Source organism: Hyaena hyaena, unplaced genomic scaffold, assembly GCF_003009895.1.
Source record: "Hyaena hyaena isolate Hyena2069 unplaced genomic scaffold, ASM300989v1 scaffold_676, whole genome shotgun sequence".
NCBI lineage: Eukaryota > Metazoa > Chordata > Mammalia > Carnivora > Hyaenidae > Hyaena > Hyaena hyaena.
In genome coordinates this window covers 590,694-607,423 of record NW_024081310.1, presented here as the reverse complement: position 1 = coordinate 607,423, position 16,730 = coordinate 590,694, and the positions used below count along the sequence as shown (strand labels likewise).

The 16,730-nt window shown below is 38.5% G+C and overlaps 1 protein-coding gene across 2 annotated transcripts in view; it reads right to left on the bottom strand.

The window, feature by feature from the left end:
- Window positions 1–16,730, bottom strand: part of UNC79 (unc-79 homolog, NALCN channel complex subunit) — a 208,017-nt gene that overhangs the window by 118,773 nt on the left and 72,514 nt on the right. For both annotated transcript variants that reach the window (XM_039217277.1, XM_039217278.1), the window contains exons 12-19: window positions 14,096–14,286; window positions 13,396–13,519; window positions 11,333–11,473; window positions 8,998–9,219; window positions 6,591–6,818; window positions 2,291–2,432; window positions 938–1,017; window positions 695–843 (exon numbers count right to left, since the gene is read on the bottom strand). In XM_039217277.1, coding sequence (XP_039073208.1) covers window positions 695–843; window positions 938–1,017; window positions 2,291–2,432; window positions 6,591–6,818; window positions 8,998–9,219; window positions 11,333–11,473; window positions 13,396–13,519; window positions 14,096–14,286 — 1,277 coding nt within the window. The remainder of the gene's footprint in view (window positions 1–694; window positions 844–937; window positions 1,018–2,290; window positions 2,433–6,590; window positions 6,819–8,997; window positions 9,220–11,332; window positions 11,474–13,395; window positions 13,520–14,095; window positions 14,287–16,730) is intronic.

Here is a 16,730-nt window from a genome sequence, read left to right as displayed (position 1 = left end):
GCAGGCTCTGCACTGAGCACAGAGCACAACATGGGGCTCGAACTCACGAAACTGTGAGATCACGACCTGAGCCAAAACAAAGAGTTGGCTGCTCAACCAACTGAGCCACCCAGGTGCCCCTACAATATGTTTTTAAAAGTTAATAAAAATGAACTAATTAAACCCACAATGTGAGTAAAATAACAAAAACTCAGAGTTTCCTAAACTCTTGCTATAATCAGAAAATATAATGAGTGGAACAAATATGGCTTGTAGTAACACTAAAATGTCTTTCTGAAAAAGAACAAATAAAAAGGTAGAATGAAAATAATAAAAAATTGTTGAGGAAAATAAAAGAGGACTTGAATAGAAGTCTTATAATTTTTTAGAGGATAATTAATCTATAGATTTACTTCAAATTTCATCGAAGTCCAAATAAGATTTGAAATTTTTAAAAAATCTAAAATCTTTTAAGAAAAACAGACACTGGAGAAAAGCAAAGATAATTATAAGACTAACAGGACTGCAATAAAAATAGAATAAATGATATACCGAAATTTTTTTAAAAAGACATTCCCATAGGCAATTGGGATTGACTGGCTATCAGCGGCTCCCAAAAGTGACCCAAAGGAGTTGATAAGACTTGTCTTAACTTTGGTTTTCACGGCTAAGGCCTAACATGGAAACAAACAAACAAACAAACAGGAAAACATACCTTGCAATCAACATATGATCCTGAATATAGGCTAAAAATTGAGGATGGTGTTTTCTAGCGATGTATAAACACTCTCCATGTAGACAGAGAATCTTCAGGCAATTGAGCATATTAAAAAGAATGTCTGGCTCTTCAAACTTAGCCATTTCCTATGCAAAGAACCACATGGTTACTGGGTTACCCTAAATAGCAATGCCACCAAAGCAAACCCTTAAATATCTCAAAAAATCTCAAAAAACATACCTGGAAAATGGTGTATATTAGTCTCAAAGTTACTGGAAGCTGTTGGTAGCAAAACTTTCTCTCAGTGTCATTCTTTATTGCTGTGAAGAAGTCATTACACAAAGGTTAGCATATCTTTTCCTTTCCCCACCACTCATGACCTGATCAAGACCATAAAACCAAGAGGAGTGGAAAAATATATACAATATATTAAAAGGCATGTTGTGTAATGCTTTTATTGGCTCTCCAAGTAAGCATATATCCCTTCTATGATGCAAGTGCAAGAAAGCTTCTAGATTCAGGGTTCTCAGCTTCCCTTTTCCACTGGAGCCCACCATATATTCAGATGTCATTCATTCCCCTAAGTCACCCCAGCCTGGTTCTATGCTCCCATGGGCAGAGAGTTCAGCTGCTACCTGGAGGGGCCCGGCGTCTGACTAGGTGTGCATTCCTTATTGAAAGGGAAATAAGAAGGTATTAAAGAGAGGTATTCAGGTTGTATTGGCACGTAAGGAGGAATTTATCCCACGGACTCATGCCAAAGGGAGTGTCTTAAAGAAGTTAGGCATATTCAAATCAGAACAACTACTCATGGTTTTATCTTCCTGCGAGTCTAATACCTTTGCTCCCACGGTGGGAATGGTGGGCTATGGTACATAAGGCACACTAGAGAGAAGAATTCACAAGTTAGCCAGAAAACTAGTATAAAATGTTTTCAAATCATTATTCTAAGTTTTGGCAATTTCCTGAACCAGAGACAACAGGAATCAAACTCTCTTAGCATATATACTAAATAGTTCATTAGCGATCTTGCACCTTAATGTTATTTTTAATATCTTTTTTTTTTAGAGAGAGAGAGAGAGAGCATGTGAGCAGGGAAGAGGGGCAGAAGGAGACAGAGATAACCTTCAAGCAAGTTATTGGATCATAAGTGAAATCCTTGCTTCCTTTCGGCCCTGGAGCACAGAAGCTGCATGAGCTCGAGTTCCTTTGGCTGTATCCCAAAACCCTCTGCTTTGGCCAAATAACCTATGTGGCTGCCAAGGGTGCCAGAACCCTCCGTTCTGGTCGTTCAGCCTTGGTTCAGAGCTACTTCTCCGAGAACATGATACACCGGAAGCAGGAAAGTGATGCTAACATGGCAGGCAGGGTTTTGTTGATAAGAAACACGTGCTGCCAGAAAGATGCTCAGTGACCGTGGCTCTGCTAGAAGCACGTCCTGGATCTGTTCACTTCATGAAGGGAAATGGTTCATTGGCACCAGTCTCTGCTAGGGACGCCGAGCCTGAACCTGCCCAAGTCAAGAGTAATCTAAAGAACCAGGGTTCTGAACGTGAGGCCTGTGCAAACTGGGCTTTGCCAGAGTTCACCTACCAGTGTGCTCCGTGGGCTCAGCGCGACTGCCCGGGTTCTCCCCATGCTTGGTTGCTGGATTCTCCTCCTCCTCACCTTCAGGGCCTATAATAAACTCTGGTCTGGAAGAAAGAAGGCTATCCTCAAGGCTGTCTGTGGGCTCCTGAAACAAATACAACAAGCAGCCGGGTGAGCAGCCTGTTGGGGGTGTAAAGAATGGTTTTGCTCAGTTCAGTAAAGATCGAGTGAGTGCCTGCTGTGTCCCAGCCCTGTCCTGAGCCCCAAAGGGTGAAGGCACCTGCCTCAGAAGAAACGTGAGTTTCTTTCCACAATAATTAAAGGAGATTTGGATCAGCTGTTACCAAAACATTTTCATCCTCTTGAAATAAATACGGAAAAATCTCAAAGACATTGCTAAATCAGCCTAGGTCGGCTTTCCCTATGAGCCTGTCTCACTCACCAAGTGATTCCAATCCGTGTACATTTTGTTCAATGATGGTACTTAATTAGTAGGGAATAATAAAGGGTTCACAGCAGTATATTAAGATACAAACTGGTTGTCCGGAGAAGCCAAATTTTAAGGAGCAAGAAACTGCTATAACCATGAGTTAAAGAGAGTTAGGTATGGCAACCCAAGTGTTCATCAACAGACGGACAGATAGACAAAATGTGTTATATACATACAGTTTAACATTAGACAGCCTTACAAAGAAAGGAAGTCTGATACATGCTACAACATGAATGAACCCTTAGGACACTGTGCTAGGTGAAATAAGCTAATCACGAAAAGGACAATTATCACATGGTTCTAGATATAGGAGGTCTCTACAGTTAAGTTAAACTCAGAGAAACAGAAAAATAAAAGGTGGTTTTCAGGGGCTAAGGGGAGGGGGTTGACAGAATTACTGTTTAGGGGGTATGGAATTTCAGCTTTGCAAGATGAAAACATTGTGGAGATTGGCTGCACATGTACGTGAATATACTGAATACAATATATTTATAGATAATATATGTCATATATAATGTATATGCATAAAACAAGCTGCAAGTACAGGTGAAATTGGAAAGATTGAGAGAGAGCACTACTATGGCTGCCACTTAAAACAACCATCTCCAACTATCCTCTTATTCCAGCCCTTTCCTTTCCTTTAAGTCCCACTTCAAATATCCTCATTTCAAATCATACTCTTTTGGCTAACACTTTAACCGATACACATTTTCTCAAGAATTATTTGACAGCCAGCTCTATGCCAGGAGATCAAGACAGATGAAGTGCCAGGCCATCCGCAAGAAAACGAGCACAATGGCTGGGAGGGCCCTGAAGAATATCTCTGCCAACTTTCACAGTTTTGACCTTGTCCCTAGGTCACCCAAGAGCAAGGTACTAAATCAAATTATAAAGTGAACTTCATGAACTTCGATACAGTAAAGACTTTCCTGCTACTTACTGACTCCTCGACATTCACCTCAAAACCCATGCATCCGGAATCATCCTGCTGGTGACAGGGACTGGTGATGTCCATCTTGCATACTAGCTAAAGCCTCCTGCTAACCCCTCCCCCACATCGTCACCCTCTTATCCCCTGCCTGTCCCAGGAAGAGAACTAAAGAGTGAAGAGGGCTGATATGCGTAGTGAAGACTATGCATTCTAAGGCATAGGCCTCTTTTATTGATGAGCATCTCTCCCATAAAAGTCTGAGAGAGGAGAATAGAATCCTTTGGCTTCACCTCCAAATTTGTTATTTTCAGCACATGACGAATGTCAACAGCATCATTCACGTGGGAGATTGTTTGGATGGCTCAGTTCCTCCATACTTCTGCTTACTACTCATTTCCTGGGATGGTGCTGGGGCAATGGACACAATACAGACAGTCTGCTGGGGACAGGGTAGGACTTGGGACATCTGCCTCCATCACGTTCATTCTCTCATTTTCTCCCTGCAAGAGAAGTCTCTACTTCATGTAGCCACATCCTCAGCTGATTCTGTTCTTAAACACACACTACTGGAATTCATGGTTACTCCCATCCCCGAGCGTATAGAGGACCCTCAATCTCAGAATCCCTTGGGCACATTCAATCCTTTATTTTTCTTCTCTTCTCTTCCTGTGATCGACCATTCCCTCTTTTTGAAACTGCCTCCTACCTTGGTTTGGAGTTCTTGTTCTCCCTTGGTCTTTCGCCTGTGTCTCTGGCACCTTCTCAATTTATTTCTGATCTTCAATTCTCCTGTTTTCCCTTTTAACAGTTGGTATTTCCCAGAATGCTAGCTGCAGCTCTTTCCTCATTCTATGCATCCCAGCACAATATGCCGGTAGCTCTAAACTTTTATCTACCTACTTCTGACCTCCCTCCTAAAACCCAGATCCACATACCTGCTGGTCATGAAAACCCCACCAGGGTATCTGAAGGCATCCCAGTCCACTATGTCTGAATGTGCCTGCATCATGTCCACTCTGGCCAAAAAGATCACTTCTACACCAGTAATAATCTTCTATAAATGGCAATGTTACCAGCTCCCAAGCCAGAAAACATGGGTTTGTCCTCAACTTTTCCATATTTCAATGCCAACAAAACACCAAGCACTGCTGATTCTCTTTCCTAAAAATCCACCAGGCCTGCCCCTTCTCTTATCCCCACCACAATTACTTTAATTCAGACCTGTCCATTTCCCCCCTGAGTGACCACATTAGCCTTCTGGCTAGATACCTGTCCCCAGAGTCCAAATCCTCTAATCCTGCTCCTCCAATGGTAGGATGAATTTCTCAAATTCATCACATTGTGTCACCACCCTGATTAAATTCTTCAGGAGTCACCCATTCACCAAGACAAAACCCAAACTCCTTAGTTTGGCAGACAGAGCCCTTAATGAATGCGAAAATAAGACCGAGTCCATCTTGCTTGACTCAGCTTTCATTCACTACTTTCCCATCCTGCTCACTGTTCTAGCAACACTCAACTGCTTGCAGTTTCCTGAATGCACCATTCCCTACTTTCCTCTGTATCATTAAAACATAGAGTGTTCTGAGTCTCAAAACTTCTTCTCCCCTACCACCTTCCTTTCATCAACTCCACTCCTTTCAAATAGGAACCCAGGAGCTCTCTCCTCCCTATCACACCTCCAGGCTGGATCTGCAGACCTTTCTCTGCCCCTATAGTCCCCTTGTTCAGACCTCACCCATCACAATCATCACTATGTCTAATGGTTTTTTCATTTACTTAAATACCTCCTTGATTAGACTCTAAGCTTCTTGATTTTAATTTGTTTTTTTCTTAAGTTTATTTTATTTCTTTTTGAGAGAGAGAGAGAGAGCACAGGAAGGGGAGGGGCAGAGAGAGAGGGACTGTCGGCATGAAACTCGGTATGGGGCTTGAACTCATGAACCATGAGATCATGACTTGAGCTGAAATCAAGAGTCAGACACTTAACCGACTGAGCCACCCAGATGCCCCAATTTTAATTTGTTTTTTACATCATCTAGAACTGTGACTGTTTATTTGGTTAAATACCCAATGACAATGTTGAAAGACCATACTACAGGGATGTTATTTTGCAACATGTAGGACAAACAAGTTCAGTAGGTGGACAGGTATTTAAAAACTGTAGAAAAAATTTACTGCATGTATGTTACACCTCAAAAAGATTTTTTTAAGAAGTCGCTTTCTACTTAAATATTAGTAGCAAGGAAAAAAAAGAGAAGACAGCAAACAAAACCCCGAATAATAGATTCATCTACCTTTGATGGTGTGAGGGTATTTTGGAGATATGTGTCTTAAATGAAAACTGGCTAAACAGTAAATAACTAATGTATGGAGTAGCTAATGCGTGGCATATATTAGTTTTTTCTTACTGAAACAATTTTCTTGGAAAGTAGGAAATGAAATGAAGTATTTATCGGCTGTTGATGAAGTCAATGGGTTTTCCAAACCAGGGTTACCTACCTAGGAATTCTCAATACCCATATCCATTCTATGGCCTTGATATTTGGTATATATTTTGTAGGTTTCATTGTTATCTGAACTTTATAATAGAAGTTATTTCAAGAATACCAGTAATGCTTTGTATTTATGACAGTTGTATGAATGGATGTGCCACAACCTTAACTCAAGACTCAAGAATTCTGTATGATATAGCTCCAGCTCATATCCCTTTCTAGGAGCATAAGTTGGTGGGAGAAACAGGAAAATGTTTCTTTTACCACAGTCTCACACGTAACCCAGCATGGAGCATAATGTGATATTGAAAGAAGACCCCATTATACCTGCTTCTATAGTCATTATCACTATCAGATATGGGCCATCTCATTACTTTAACTTCTTACCACCAGCCGGCTTTCTTCTTTAGGAGCCAGTCTCTCCAACAGTTCACAAGCAAGCTGATAGCAGAGAATACTAGACTGACATAAGTTACACTCAATTGCCTTTTCTTCCTTCTGGCAGGTATGGGAGCCCCCCCAGGGGGCTTGGAAGACATTGTTTATAATGGAAATAATGTCCTTTGATAAGCTGTGCTCTAAACCCATGGTGATCCCATCATCTTGTAACTCCATCTGAAAGACATCAAAATAAAGGCCAAAAAAAAAAAAAAAAAAAAAAAAAAAAAAAAAAAAAAAGNAAAAAAAAAAAAAAAAAAAAAAAAAAAAAAAAAAAAAAAAAAAAAAAAAAAAAAAAAAAAAAAAAAAAAAAAAAAAAAAAAAAGAGAGAGAGAGAAAAGAGAGAAAGAAAGAAAGAAAGAAAAAGAAAAAAGAAAAAAGAAGGAATTTGGTCCTTTTATCCAATATTCCACTGGCATACTAATTGGGGATAAAATTTACTAACAACAATATTAAGTTATTTAAAGATGATAAGGATTATAGACCATGAATACATATTGTTTTCCATGGATTCTTCTAAAAAGACTCTAAACAGAAGACAAACAATGGGAATTATTTTTAAAATCATGTAGGACATTTTAAAAAGTTGTTTTTTAAACTTATCACTTTGTGAAATTTTACACATTTAAAAAATGCTGCTCCTCACCTAATGTCCAGATCTTGGTTTCTAAATACCATTATCCATTATCCACTAAGAGGAACCAGGGCTCCTTGGAGAAATGGCTGATTTCAAGGTTGGGGCTAGGAAAATATAAAATGTGCCTGGAACATCTTGTTATGCCAGAAATTAAGGAAGTGTTCAAGGAATGATTGGGATATGTCAAAAGAACACAGGAGCCAGCCTGAAGGGACTCCCACTGATCAAATACAGGACAATATGAACATCAAAATAAATAATCATAGTAACAGATTTTAACTCACTGAATGAAATAAGAATTCATGTGTACGTGCAGGTATAAGATGAACAAATAAATATAGAAATGGGAGAGAAGAGAAACTGTTTCTTCAGTAGAATGCCAGCTAATAAATTAAAAGAAATGATAAAATTAGAAAATTATCATTTGGTAACCATCATAGTAATAATTGATCCAGGCATGAATCAGCCCTGGATGCTAAAACTATTAGGTGAAAGTCTGATGAGAAACAGAAAATCTCAGCCTGCAAGTTACTTACTAATTACAAAGGGGAAAACAGTGACTTTGGAGTAGAGAAATTTAGTAGAAATCACGTTCCCAAGTTATCACCACCAGGTAAGGCAACATTATCGTGTCATGTGCCTCCTAATATGATGCATTGAAAAGGATATAACATCACACTAGCAGTGTTACTGCCAAAAAATGCTTAACCCAAATAGATTCATAAAGAAACATCAGATAAACTCAAATTGAGGGACATTCTACAAAATAACTGGCCCGTACTCCTCAAAAATATCAAGAACATGAAAGATGAACAAAGATTGAAGGACTACTCTGGATTAAAGAAGACTAAGGAGACAGGACAAATATTTGCAAGGAGTGATGCTGGGTTGTGTCCTGGATCAAAAACACTTTTTTTCTTTTGCTATAAAGATATAATCATTACATCAATTTAAAAAATGATTAATTTCTGTGGGTCAGATAATAGATAATAGTATTATAACAATATTAATTTCCTAATTTTGATTGATTTCCTTATTTTGTACTTGGTTATATAAGAGAATGTCCTTATTTTTTAGGAAATACATTCTGAAGTGTTTAAGGATAAAGGGACACCATATTTGCAACTTACCCTCATATGGTTTATTTAAAAATTCTATAATACATACATACATATACAGATTAAGAGAGTGATAGAAATAAATGTGATAAATGTTAACACCTGGAGAATCTGGGGGAGGAGTATTTGGGAATTCTTTGTGCTATTCTCGCAACTTTTCTGCAAGCCTGAAATTACTTCAAAATAAAAAGTTAAGAAGAAATGCTCTCCTGGCCAGACTTTTAAACTTCTCTTTTGAAATTACCTACAAAAATCAATTTCTGGAATGTATTTAAATCAGCCCATCACCACAGAGTTGTATCTTGCTCTTTCCAACAATAGCATTACTCAGTTCACCAAATTTGTTCAACAGAATCCAGTCTAATGATGCTAGAGGGTTTCTAAAATTTATATCCATTCTCATATGTCAACATCATTGCAGATATTCATACAAGTATTTTTCACATTCTAGGGAATCCCAGAAAGGGGGTTGTAAAATGTCTTGAGTGATGTTGCATCATTTCGGCAAGTATGAAGATGTCACACACATAGCAAGAATCACTATACAATGCTTTCCCTTACTCTTCACCTCTGAACTAAAGGAAGCTCATGCTTCAGCTACCTGCTTCAGGAGAAGATCAAACATGAGGATGAAACAATTTAGATTCATTTCATCATCTTCACAATCAAAGTCAATAGTCCTTCCTCCTGGGTGTCCAAAATTCTTGAAAGGGCTACGAAATGGACTACGCATAGGACTCCGAAATGGACTCTGAAAAGGACTATGAAATGGACTCAGCATATTGTGCTGAACTCGTCGGCCAGGATCAGAGGCGACACTCACCTAGAAGAAAGAACATCAACACACATAAGTGAACTCATAGAAGCTAAAATGGCTATATGAAATATCTAGGGGCTCATGGAAGGTATTTCCAGCTGTCACACTGATTCCCTTCCTTAGTCAATAGCATTAGTACTTCCAAACACTATGGATCTTCTCAAAATATAAAAATAAGAAATAAAATCACCTGAACTTTGTGACTGATTGTCAGGTGAATGAAACATCAGCACCCTGAAAAATGAAGGCAGCTGTCTTTGCCATTATATTGTTCATCCCATCACACATTTCTGATTAAAGGAAATTGTTTTCATCAACCTAAAACCATAACCTGATATTGCAAGATCAGTTTTAGAATCACAAGCACTAAATCTCAGTTTAAGAAGACTGATTAAAGAACAATGACATCTGAATATTATAATTATCAAGCTAACATGGGAAAACAATATATGTCAAATCTGTTGTATTGGTTATTCTCCATTTGCCTACCCAAGCCCCTCACTGCTGTCTTCTGCCCTGCTATGTGCCCAAGGATGCCAAGAACAGAGTCTCTCCCAACTTTCATGCCAGCTGGCTTCCAGCTGGGTTAGTCAATGGGAGATGCCAGCAGAAGCCCTGAAGCTGAAGGAGAGAGAGGTAGTAGTGTTATCACCCACTCCCTGCCTGCTTTGATGCTACATCTCTGGTGATCTCTCCATTACTCTTCCAGCCAGCCCTTCCTTAAAATTTCAGCTCTCAGTGGGCTCAGGGAACCCTTTTCCTTGTTCCTTCACCTTTAGGGGTCTAATGGCTTCCTACTGAGCTGTTGCTGGAGTTTAGGTGCCTCACCAACCCTTACTGCTCCCTTAACTTTCCCCATAACTCTATAGGCAGAGTCTCCATGAAAGTCTCTTCACTTGAACCATCAAGGATAAATTCTGTACCAGGACCTTGACTGACGTACCTGTATATCACTCTGAAATCATATTTTCTCTCCTAAAGATCCAATAACCAGAAAGTTCCTTGAACACCATATTTAAACTAAAGAAAAAGAGTACCCCATTAAGAACCAGAATACCTGGATATTGATAGTGTTATCAATGGCAAATCACGTCAGCTCACTGAACCTCAGGCTAAGTATTTGTAAAATGAGGACAATGAGCTCTTCTCCAACTGTCTCACACAATTCTGTGTTATGGTTCACTGTGAATATATTGCACAGTATAAGGCACCAACTAAGTTATCTCATAATCAAAGGTTACAGAAGAAAAAAACAACATAAAAATGTTTGCCAGCTGGTTCTTAGGAGGCAGACAAGAAAAGTAGTGATGATTAAAAATCAAAAGAGAGCACTGAATACAAACTATGATCCCATGATTTTGACATATTTTCTAGTCCCTAGATACGAGGTAGAATGACAAACAGTAGGAAAACTGGTATGGAGAGGCTGACAAGGGAAAGTTGAGAACAGTCCCTGCCTACCATCACATTGAGAGTAAACCTCTCCAGAACTGATCCTGGTCTAGAAATGTCAGCATGTCAACAAAAGCTCTAACAGGTCCTCTACAGAAATATTATCAGAAATTCCCAATAGCTTTCCTATCCCTTGGACTAGACTATGTTGACTTTTCTCATTCACAAAAATACAAAGGGGCCCCAAAAATGGGCTCAGTTGGTCCACAGTGACAGCATCATTCCCAGCCACCATCAGATGACCACATCTTCTCAAAACATGATAGAACAAAACATCCAAACTCCTCATCCCCAAAGTGAAGCACCTATCTGCCTAGCAATGGGTAAAGAATTCTAATTCACCAGGAGACCTAAAGAAAAAAAAGAAAAAAAGAATAATAGCTCAGAGCTACTCTTTTTGCTTTCATCAAGGGTGTGAGATAGCTAATAGGTACTTGCAGGAGAAAAACTCAAAGGAAAATGAAAACTTAATAATTTATTGACCGTGGATTATACAGAACATATCTTAGATCAATGTTTTCTATTATTTCACGTACTTAAAAGACTAACAGAGTGAGATGGGATGAAAAAGCATTTTCAGAGAAGTTAACTATGATGCTACTTTTAGACCTAGTATAATTGACAAAATCTTAACAAGTAAGACAAAAACAGTTGTGGCAATAATTACCCTTCGAGCTGCAAGGTTCCCTGCCAGTTCACTGACTCTTGATTTTCTTTGATTTGCCAGTTCTTTAACAGAATTAACTCCATCAGAAAACATACTTATCAATAGTTGAAGTGGAACCATGATGTCTAACTCCGATAATACCTGGGGAAAAAAGGCATATATCCCCCAAAATATAAACTTTAAAACTCAAAAAAAAAAATGCATTTAACATTTTTTCCCCAAAGTGAACTACTGAACATAAGGATACTTAGCCTTATGTATATTCTGCCAGCACAGCCAACCTCAATTTTTCATATCAAAAAGTCAAAGTTATTATTGGACCTTCCATCTCCCCCACTCCCCACATCCCATAAACTGCCATGTTATTTCTACTAAAACTTCTAAGTATCTTTTGACACTGTCTCCTCTTTTCCATAGCGCTGCTAGTGCCTTATCCATCAGCTTCCTCCTGGACTAGTATAACCTGTGTGCAATCTTTCTCTAGTCCATCCTCCTTCTGATCTGACTGCACCCTCTGATCTTGGTTTCTGATGCAAGCTCAGCTATCCTCTGCCAAAATCAAGTGACTTCATCTGTAATGAATTTTTGGAAACAGATGCATCTTTCCATCAGACAGAGTTAATCCATTCCTCTTCTCTGCTTTCTTAGAATTTTATACATACATTTATTAAAGCGATAATAACTTTTCATTATATTTGACTGTTTGATACTGTCTCTCCCACTGTGAGCTCCCTGCAGAAAGGAAGTGTGAACCATCTCTTATCCCATTTTCATCCCTGTGCCAACTACGGTGCCTGGCACAGAGGAACTCTATAAATGTTTCCACAATTAATTAAGAAGTCAATTCCAATCACTATACTGTTCACTCTATTCTCCAAATGGTTAGACCAGTGGTTTAAAATCTCCTTCAATTGCAGCACCTTGTCTTCAACCCAGAACTCTGGGCAAGTCCAGTCCATAAAACATGCAGCTGTAATTGCTCTAGCCATGGTGGGTTTAGAGTCCTTTCTACTCACCCCTACTGAGCTCAGCCTAAAGGGCGTGTCTGAGTACCACACCTAGCCATCTATAGAAGAACAGGCTTACCTTAAAAGAGAAATTATCTTGCAGAGATCTACTTGGGGATGAAATGTTAAAATTCTGGGTCCAAAAGGTAACTTTTTAAAAAATGGTCCCTTTACTCTTTGTCAGTTGTGAAAAATACTGTTCCTCAGTTTAGAACCCAGAAAGGCATCTTGATGACTTGAAAGCCACCCTTCTATGACCCAGCAATGTATCTGCACCCATAACTGATCTAAACATTGACCCTGGCCTCCTTTTTTGAAACTAGCCAAACTTTTTGACAGACATTCAACTCAATTTAGTAAATTTTTAAGAACATTCATTAAATAAACACAAGGCACGTGCTAGATGCTGAGAGGAAAGGATGAAGGGAGGTACGAATTCAAAATGAAAACAGACCTGCCTGGTCCCTGAACTCCATGCATTTGCACTCAGGAGAAGAGACAAAAATGAACTCAATCTGAGGCTGAATAAAATTTACCCAAGGAGCCTGTATGAGTACTGGGAGAAGGAATAATGAATTCCGAAGGAAAAATGGGGGTGTGAGGGAAACTTCATAGATGAGATCATTTTTGAGTTGGGCTTTAAGGATAAGCTGGAGTTACAAATGTAGACTGGGGAGAAAGGCATTCCATTCTAAGTCAGCAGCTCTCAACTTTCCCAAGTAAAGCACCTATTTAATGCCAAAAGATTTATGAGAACCCCACAAGACAGCCTATTACACTTTTAGAATCTACTGATGGAAAACTACATAAGGACCAAAAGCTATTATGAATTCAGTAATAGTACTGCATAAATCTGTATTTTATTAACCATAACTATAGCCACATATATTTGAAATGTAGTTATTTATCTATGCAGTGAGTTATTAGTCTAGACAGTCCTCAGCAAACATGCAAATTTATGGACTCTGCAATAACTCCCCACTCTTCTACCCAGTGATCTAAAGTTCCCAGGCTAAGAACTATTGCCACAAACGACTAAAAGTACCATTTACTCACATGAAGCCACAGTAAAGCTTGTTCCTGCACAGAGGAAGGGTATCCTGTGAACCGACAACTAATAAAGCCAAACATTTCTTCCAATGAAAAAGGTAGAGGACAGAGCTCAATGTCAAACATTTTGCTGGAAAGCAGAGCAACGAAAGTAAATGACCAACGGACATATATTAGGGTTGAGTTGCATTTTTTAACTGTATCTTATCTGGGGAGCCAAACACTTTGGATCGGGCTGTGTTCTGAATGTTATTATCATGTTACATTTTACTATAATAGTTTATGTCATTAGAATAGATATAAAGAATTCATACTGTTGTTAATAATATTAATGTTTATATTCATATTAGGCTTAACAGAAAGAATTGCATTTCTAAGGAATTAGAGTTGCTCCCCAGCATCTAAAAACATTATCCCTTTGCACTCTCCCCATGTTAACCAAACCATAATTATATTTGAAGCTAAACAAACAATACGGTATGTGTATTATTCCACAAGAACAAAATCCTTTTTCAACAATTTCAGGTCACCTTAGCACAATTTACTGTAACGACTTCATTTTGCAGCTAAAAATTCCTCTATAGGGTTGTTAAAAAGTAAACAAGATTATATAAAATATTTAACACGGTTCCTGGCACACATTACATGCTCAATAAATGTCAGACATCATTAGACTTGTGGTGACTTCATTAAACTACTTACTCACCTTAATACTTCCCTGAATTCTTTTAACTGGTTATCTGGGACTTCTGTTCTGATGGCTTCCAGCCACTCGGGCATAATACACTCCCACACAGACTGACTGATCACATTGTAGGGGATCAGGCAGAGAATTCGGTTGAGACCTTCCTTCAACTGAGTCACTGTGCTGCAGGATTTATCCCAGTATCCACCAACCTGATGGCATTTCCACAGCCACAGGGGAAAAGAACGAAATGTACCTGTTAAGCTTATACTCTAAGGACTTCCTAAAGGAAATGGATACAGAGAAAGACTGAAATCCATTACATCTGAATCCTAGGCCAAGTATCTTCAGAGTGAGATTTGTAAGAATCTACAAAGCACCAGAAGACATTAATTACAAAAGAGAAACCATAGTTACAAACAGGTTCATATATTAATCACAGGCTGAATTTGAACTATTCTACTGCAGTCCAAATCATACATGAATTAAAATTCCAAAGATTTATTCCCAACAGGATGAGCACACAGCTGGAGCATTATTTCTGAAGTTTGACAAACCCATTACAAATATGTGTAGTTACACCTGTGCTTCAGAGGAATATAGATGTCTACTACTGTACACTTTGCATTGAATATTTTTCAGTGTGGAAAATAAAGTGGCAGAGAGTGCTATTTTTCTCTATGCTATATTGTGCCACAATTTTTCTCCTAAAAATGTTCTAGGGATGGATGAATTGATGAATTTAAAAAAACGTACTTTTTACTAAGTAAGATTGTATATTAATCTACGAGTGCAGAAAAGAATGAATTAAATTCGGGTTCCGTTTATAATTCCAATTTTATTTTTTCAATATTTATTGTTTGGAAGAGAGAGACTGAGTGCAAATGGAGGAGAGAGGAGGAGACACAGAATCTGAAGTGGGCTCCAGGCTCTGAGCTGTCAGCACAGAGCCCCACACAGAGCTCAAACCCACAAACTGTGAGATCATGACCTGAGCCACCCAGGCACCCCTAAATTCCAATTTTAGATGAAGATCTTATATTTTTATTATGTATGCCAAAGTAACAACAGCTCAACTGGCCCTGAATCTTTACCGGATAATACAAGAATTGTTGGAAACTACCCTTTTTTAAATGAATCCACCTTTAAACATTTAATTATTATCCTAGAATTCTAGGTTATTCAAAACAATTAAATCAATTCTATTTAAAGCTCAAATATCTATTTGGTATCATACTGTCCAAAATCCTAGATGATTGATTAGAAATTTGCAGGAAGTGACTACATTTCTGGGACTGTCACTGTTGTTACATAGACTCAGAAAAGCTAACACTTGATAATGTCAACAGGGCAGAATGTACCCTTCCGACCCGCCTTTGGCTATGTAGCTTTTTAAGCCACATAAAGGCCTATGGGTTTTTTCTTGTTGTTGTTTTAAAGTTTATTTATTTATTTTGGGGGTGGGCAGAGAGAGGAATTCCAAGCAGGCTCCAAGAGCTGAGTGCAGAGCCCAATGCGGTATTCAAACTCATGAACCATGAGATCATAACATGAGCCAAAATCAAGAGTCAGATGCTCAACCTACTGAGCCACCAAGCACCCCAAATGCCTACCGGTTTTGAGTCACATTCTGGAATAGGTATCTTTGTGGGGTTCTTAAATTGTCAATAGCCAGACAATGGATCCTTTGATTTGGAAAAGTTGTTATATTTAAAAGGATTTCAGAGAGTTCTCACCTTAAACAAATGTCATATTACCAATATGGGAGGATCAAACTGGGAAGACACACACAAAAAAAGATCACAGCCAGCCTAAAAGATTCCCCTAGCAAAATTCTAGAACAGAAATCAGATTTAGAACACAAATTAAAATCTGTCCCTACCATCAACTCCCCTCCACCACCTCCTCCTTCAAATGTAATTCAATAAATTACATGAGTACTGTATTCAATAAATTACATCTAAAAAATAGGCTTTTTGTTAGATGATTTTGCCCAGGTGTAGGCCAATGTGAGGGTCTTGAGCACATACAAGGTGGGCCAGGCTAACGGATGATATTTGGTAAGTGAGGTGTATTAAGTGTATTTTTAATTTACAGTATGTTCAACTTAGAATGGGCTTATTGGGACACAATGCAATTTTGAGATGAGAAAGATCTATAAAGACCTTAACAGTAGAAACTACTACAGTAATATAAAACTTACTAGCTTGTGTCAGAGTCAGTTTTCAAATTCACTTTTCATCCTCATTTTTATTCAAATTATGTTTCTAGCAGATAGGACAAGTGGTTAACCTGTTCAGTGTAAGGACTAAAATTTTTTATCAATATTTTTCGGGGAGACCTTCAAGATCTTTCTATTTGCTCTGATGTGTAATGAAGACTGTGGTTCAGCCTTAGGCAGTTAGTTATTTTAGTCCACTAAGAAGTTACTTTTTTTTAAATTTATTTAATTTATTTTGGGGGAGTCTACAATCTTTATTTATTTATTTGTTTGTTTGTTTTTAATAAAATGTATTGTCAAGTGGCTAACATATAGTGTATACAGTGTGTTCTTGGGTTTGGGGGTAGATTCCCATGATTCATTGAACACCCAGTGCTCATCCCAACAAGTGCCCTCCTCAATGCCCATCACCCATTTTCCCTCTCCTCTGATCCA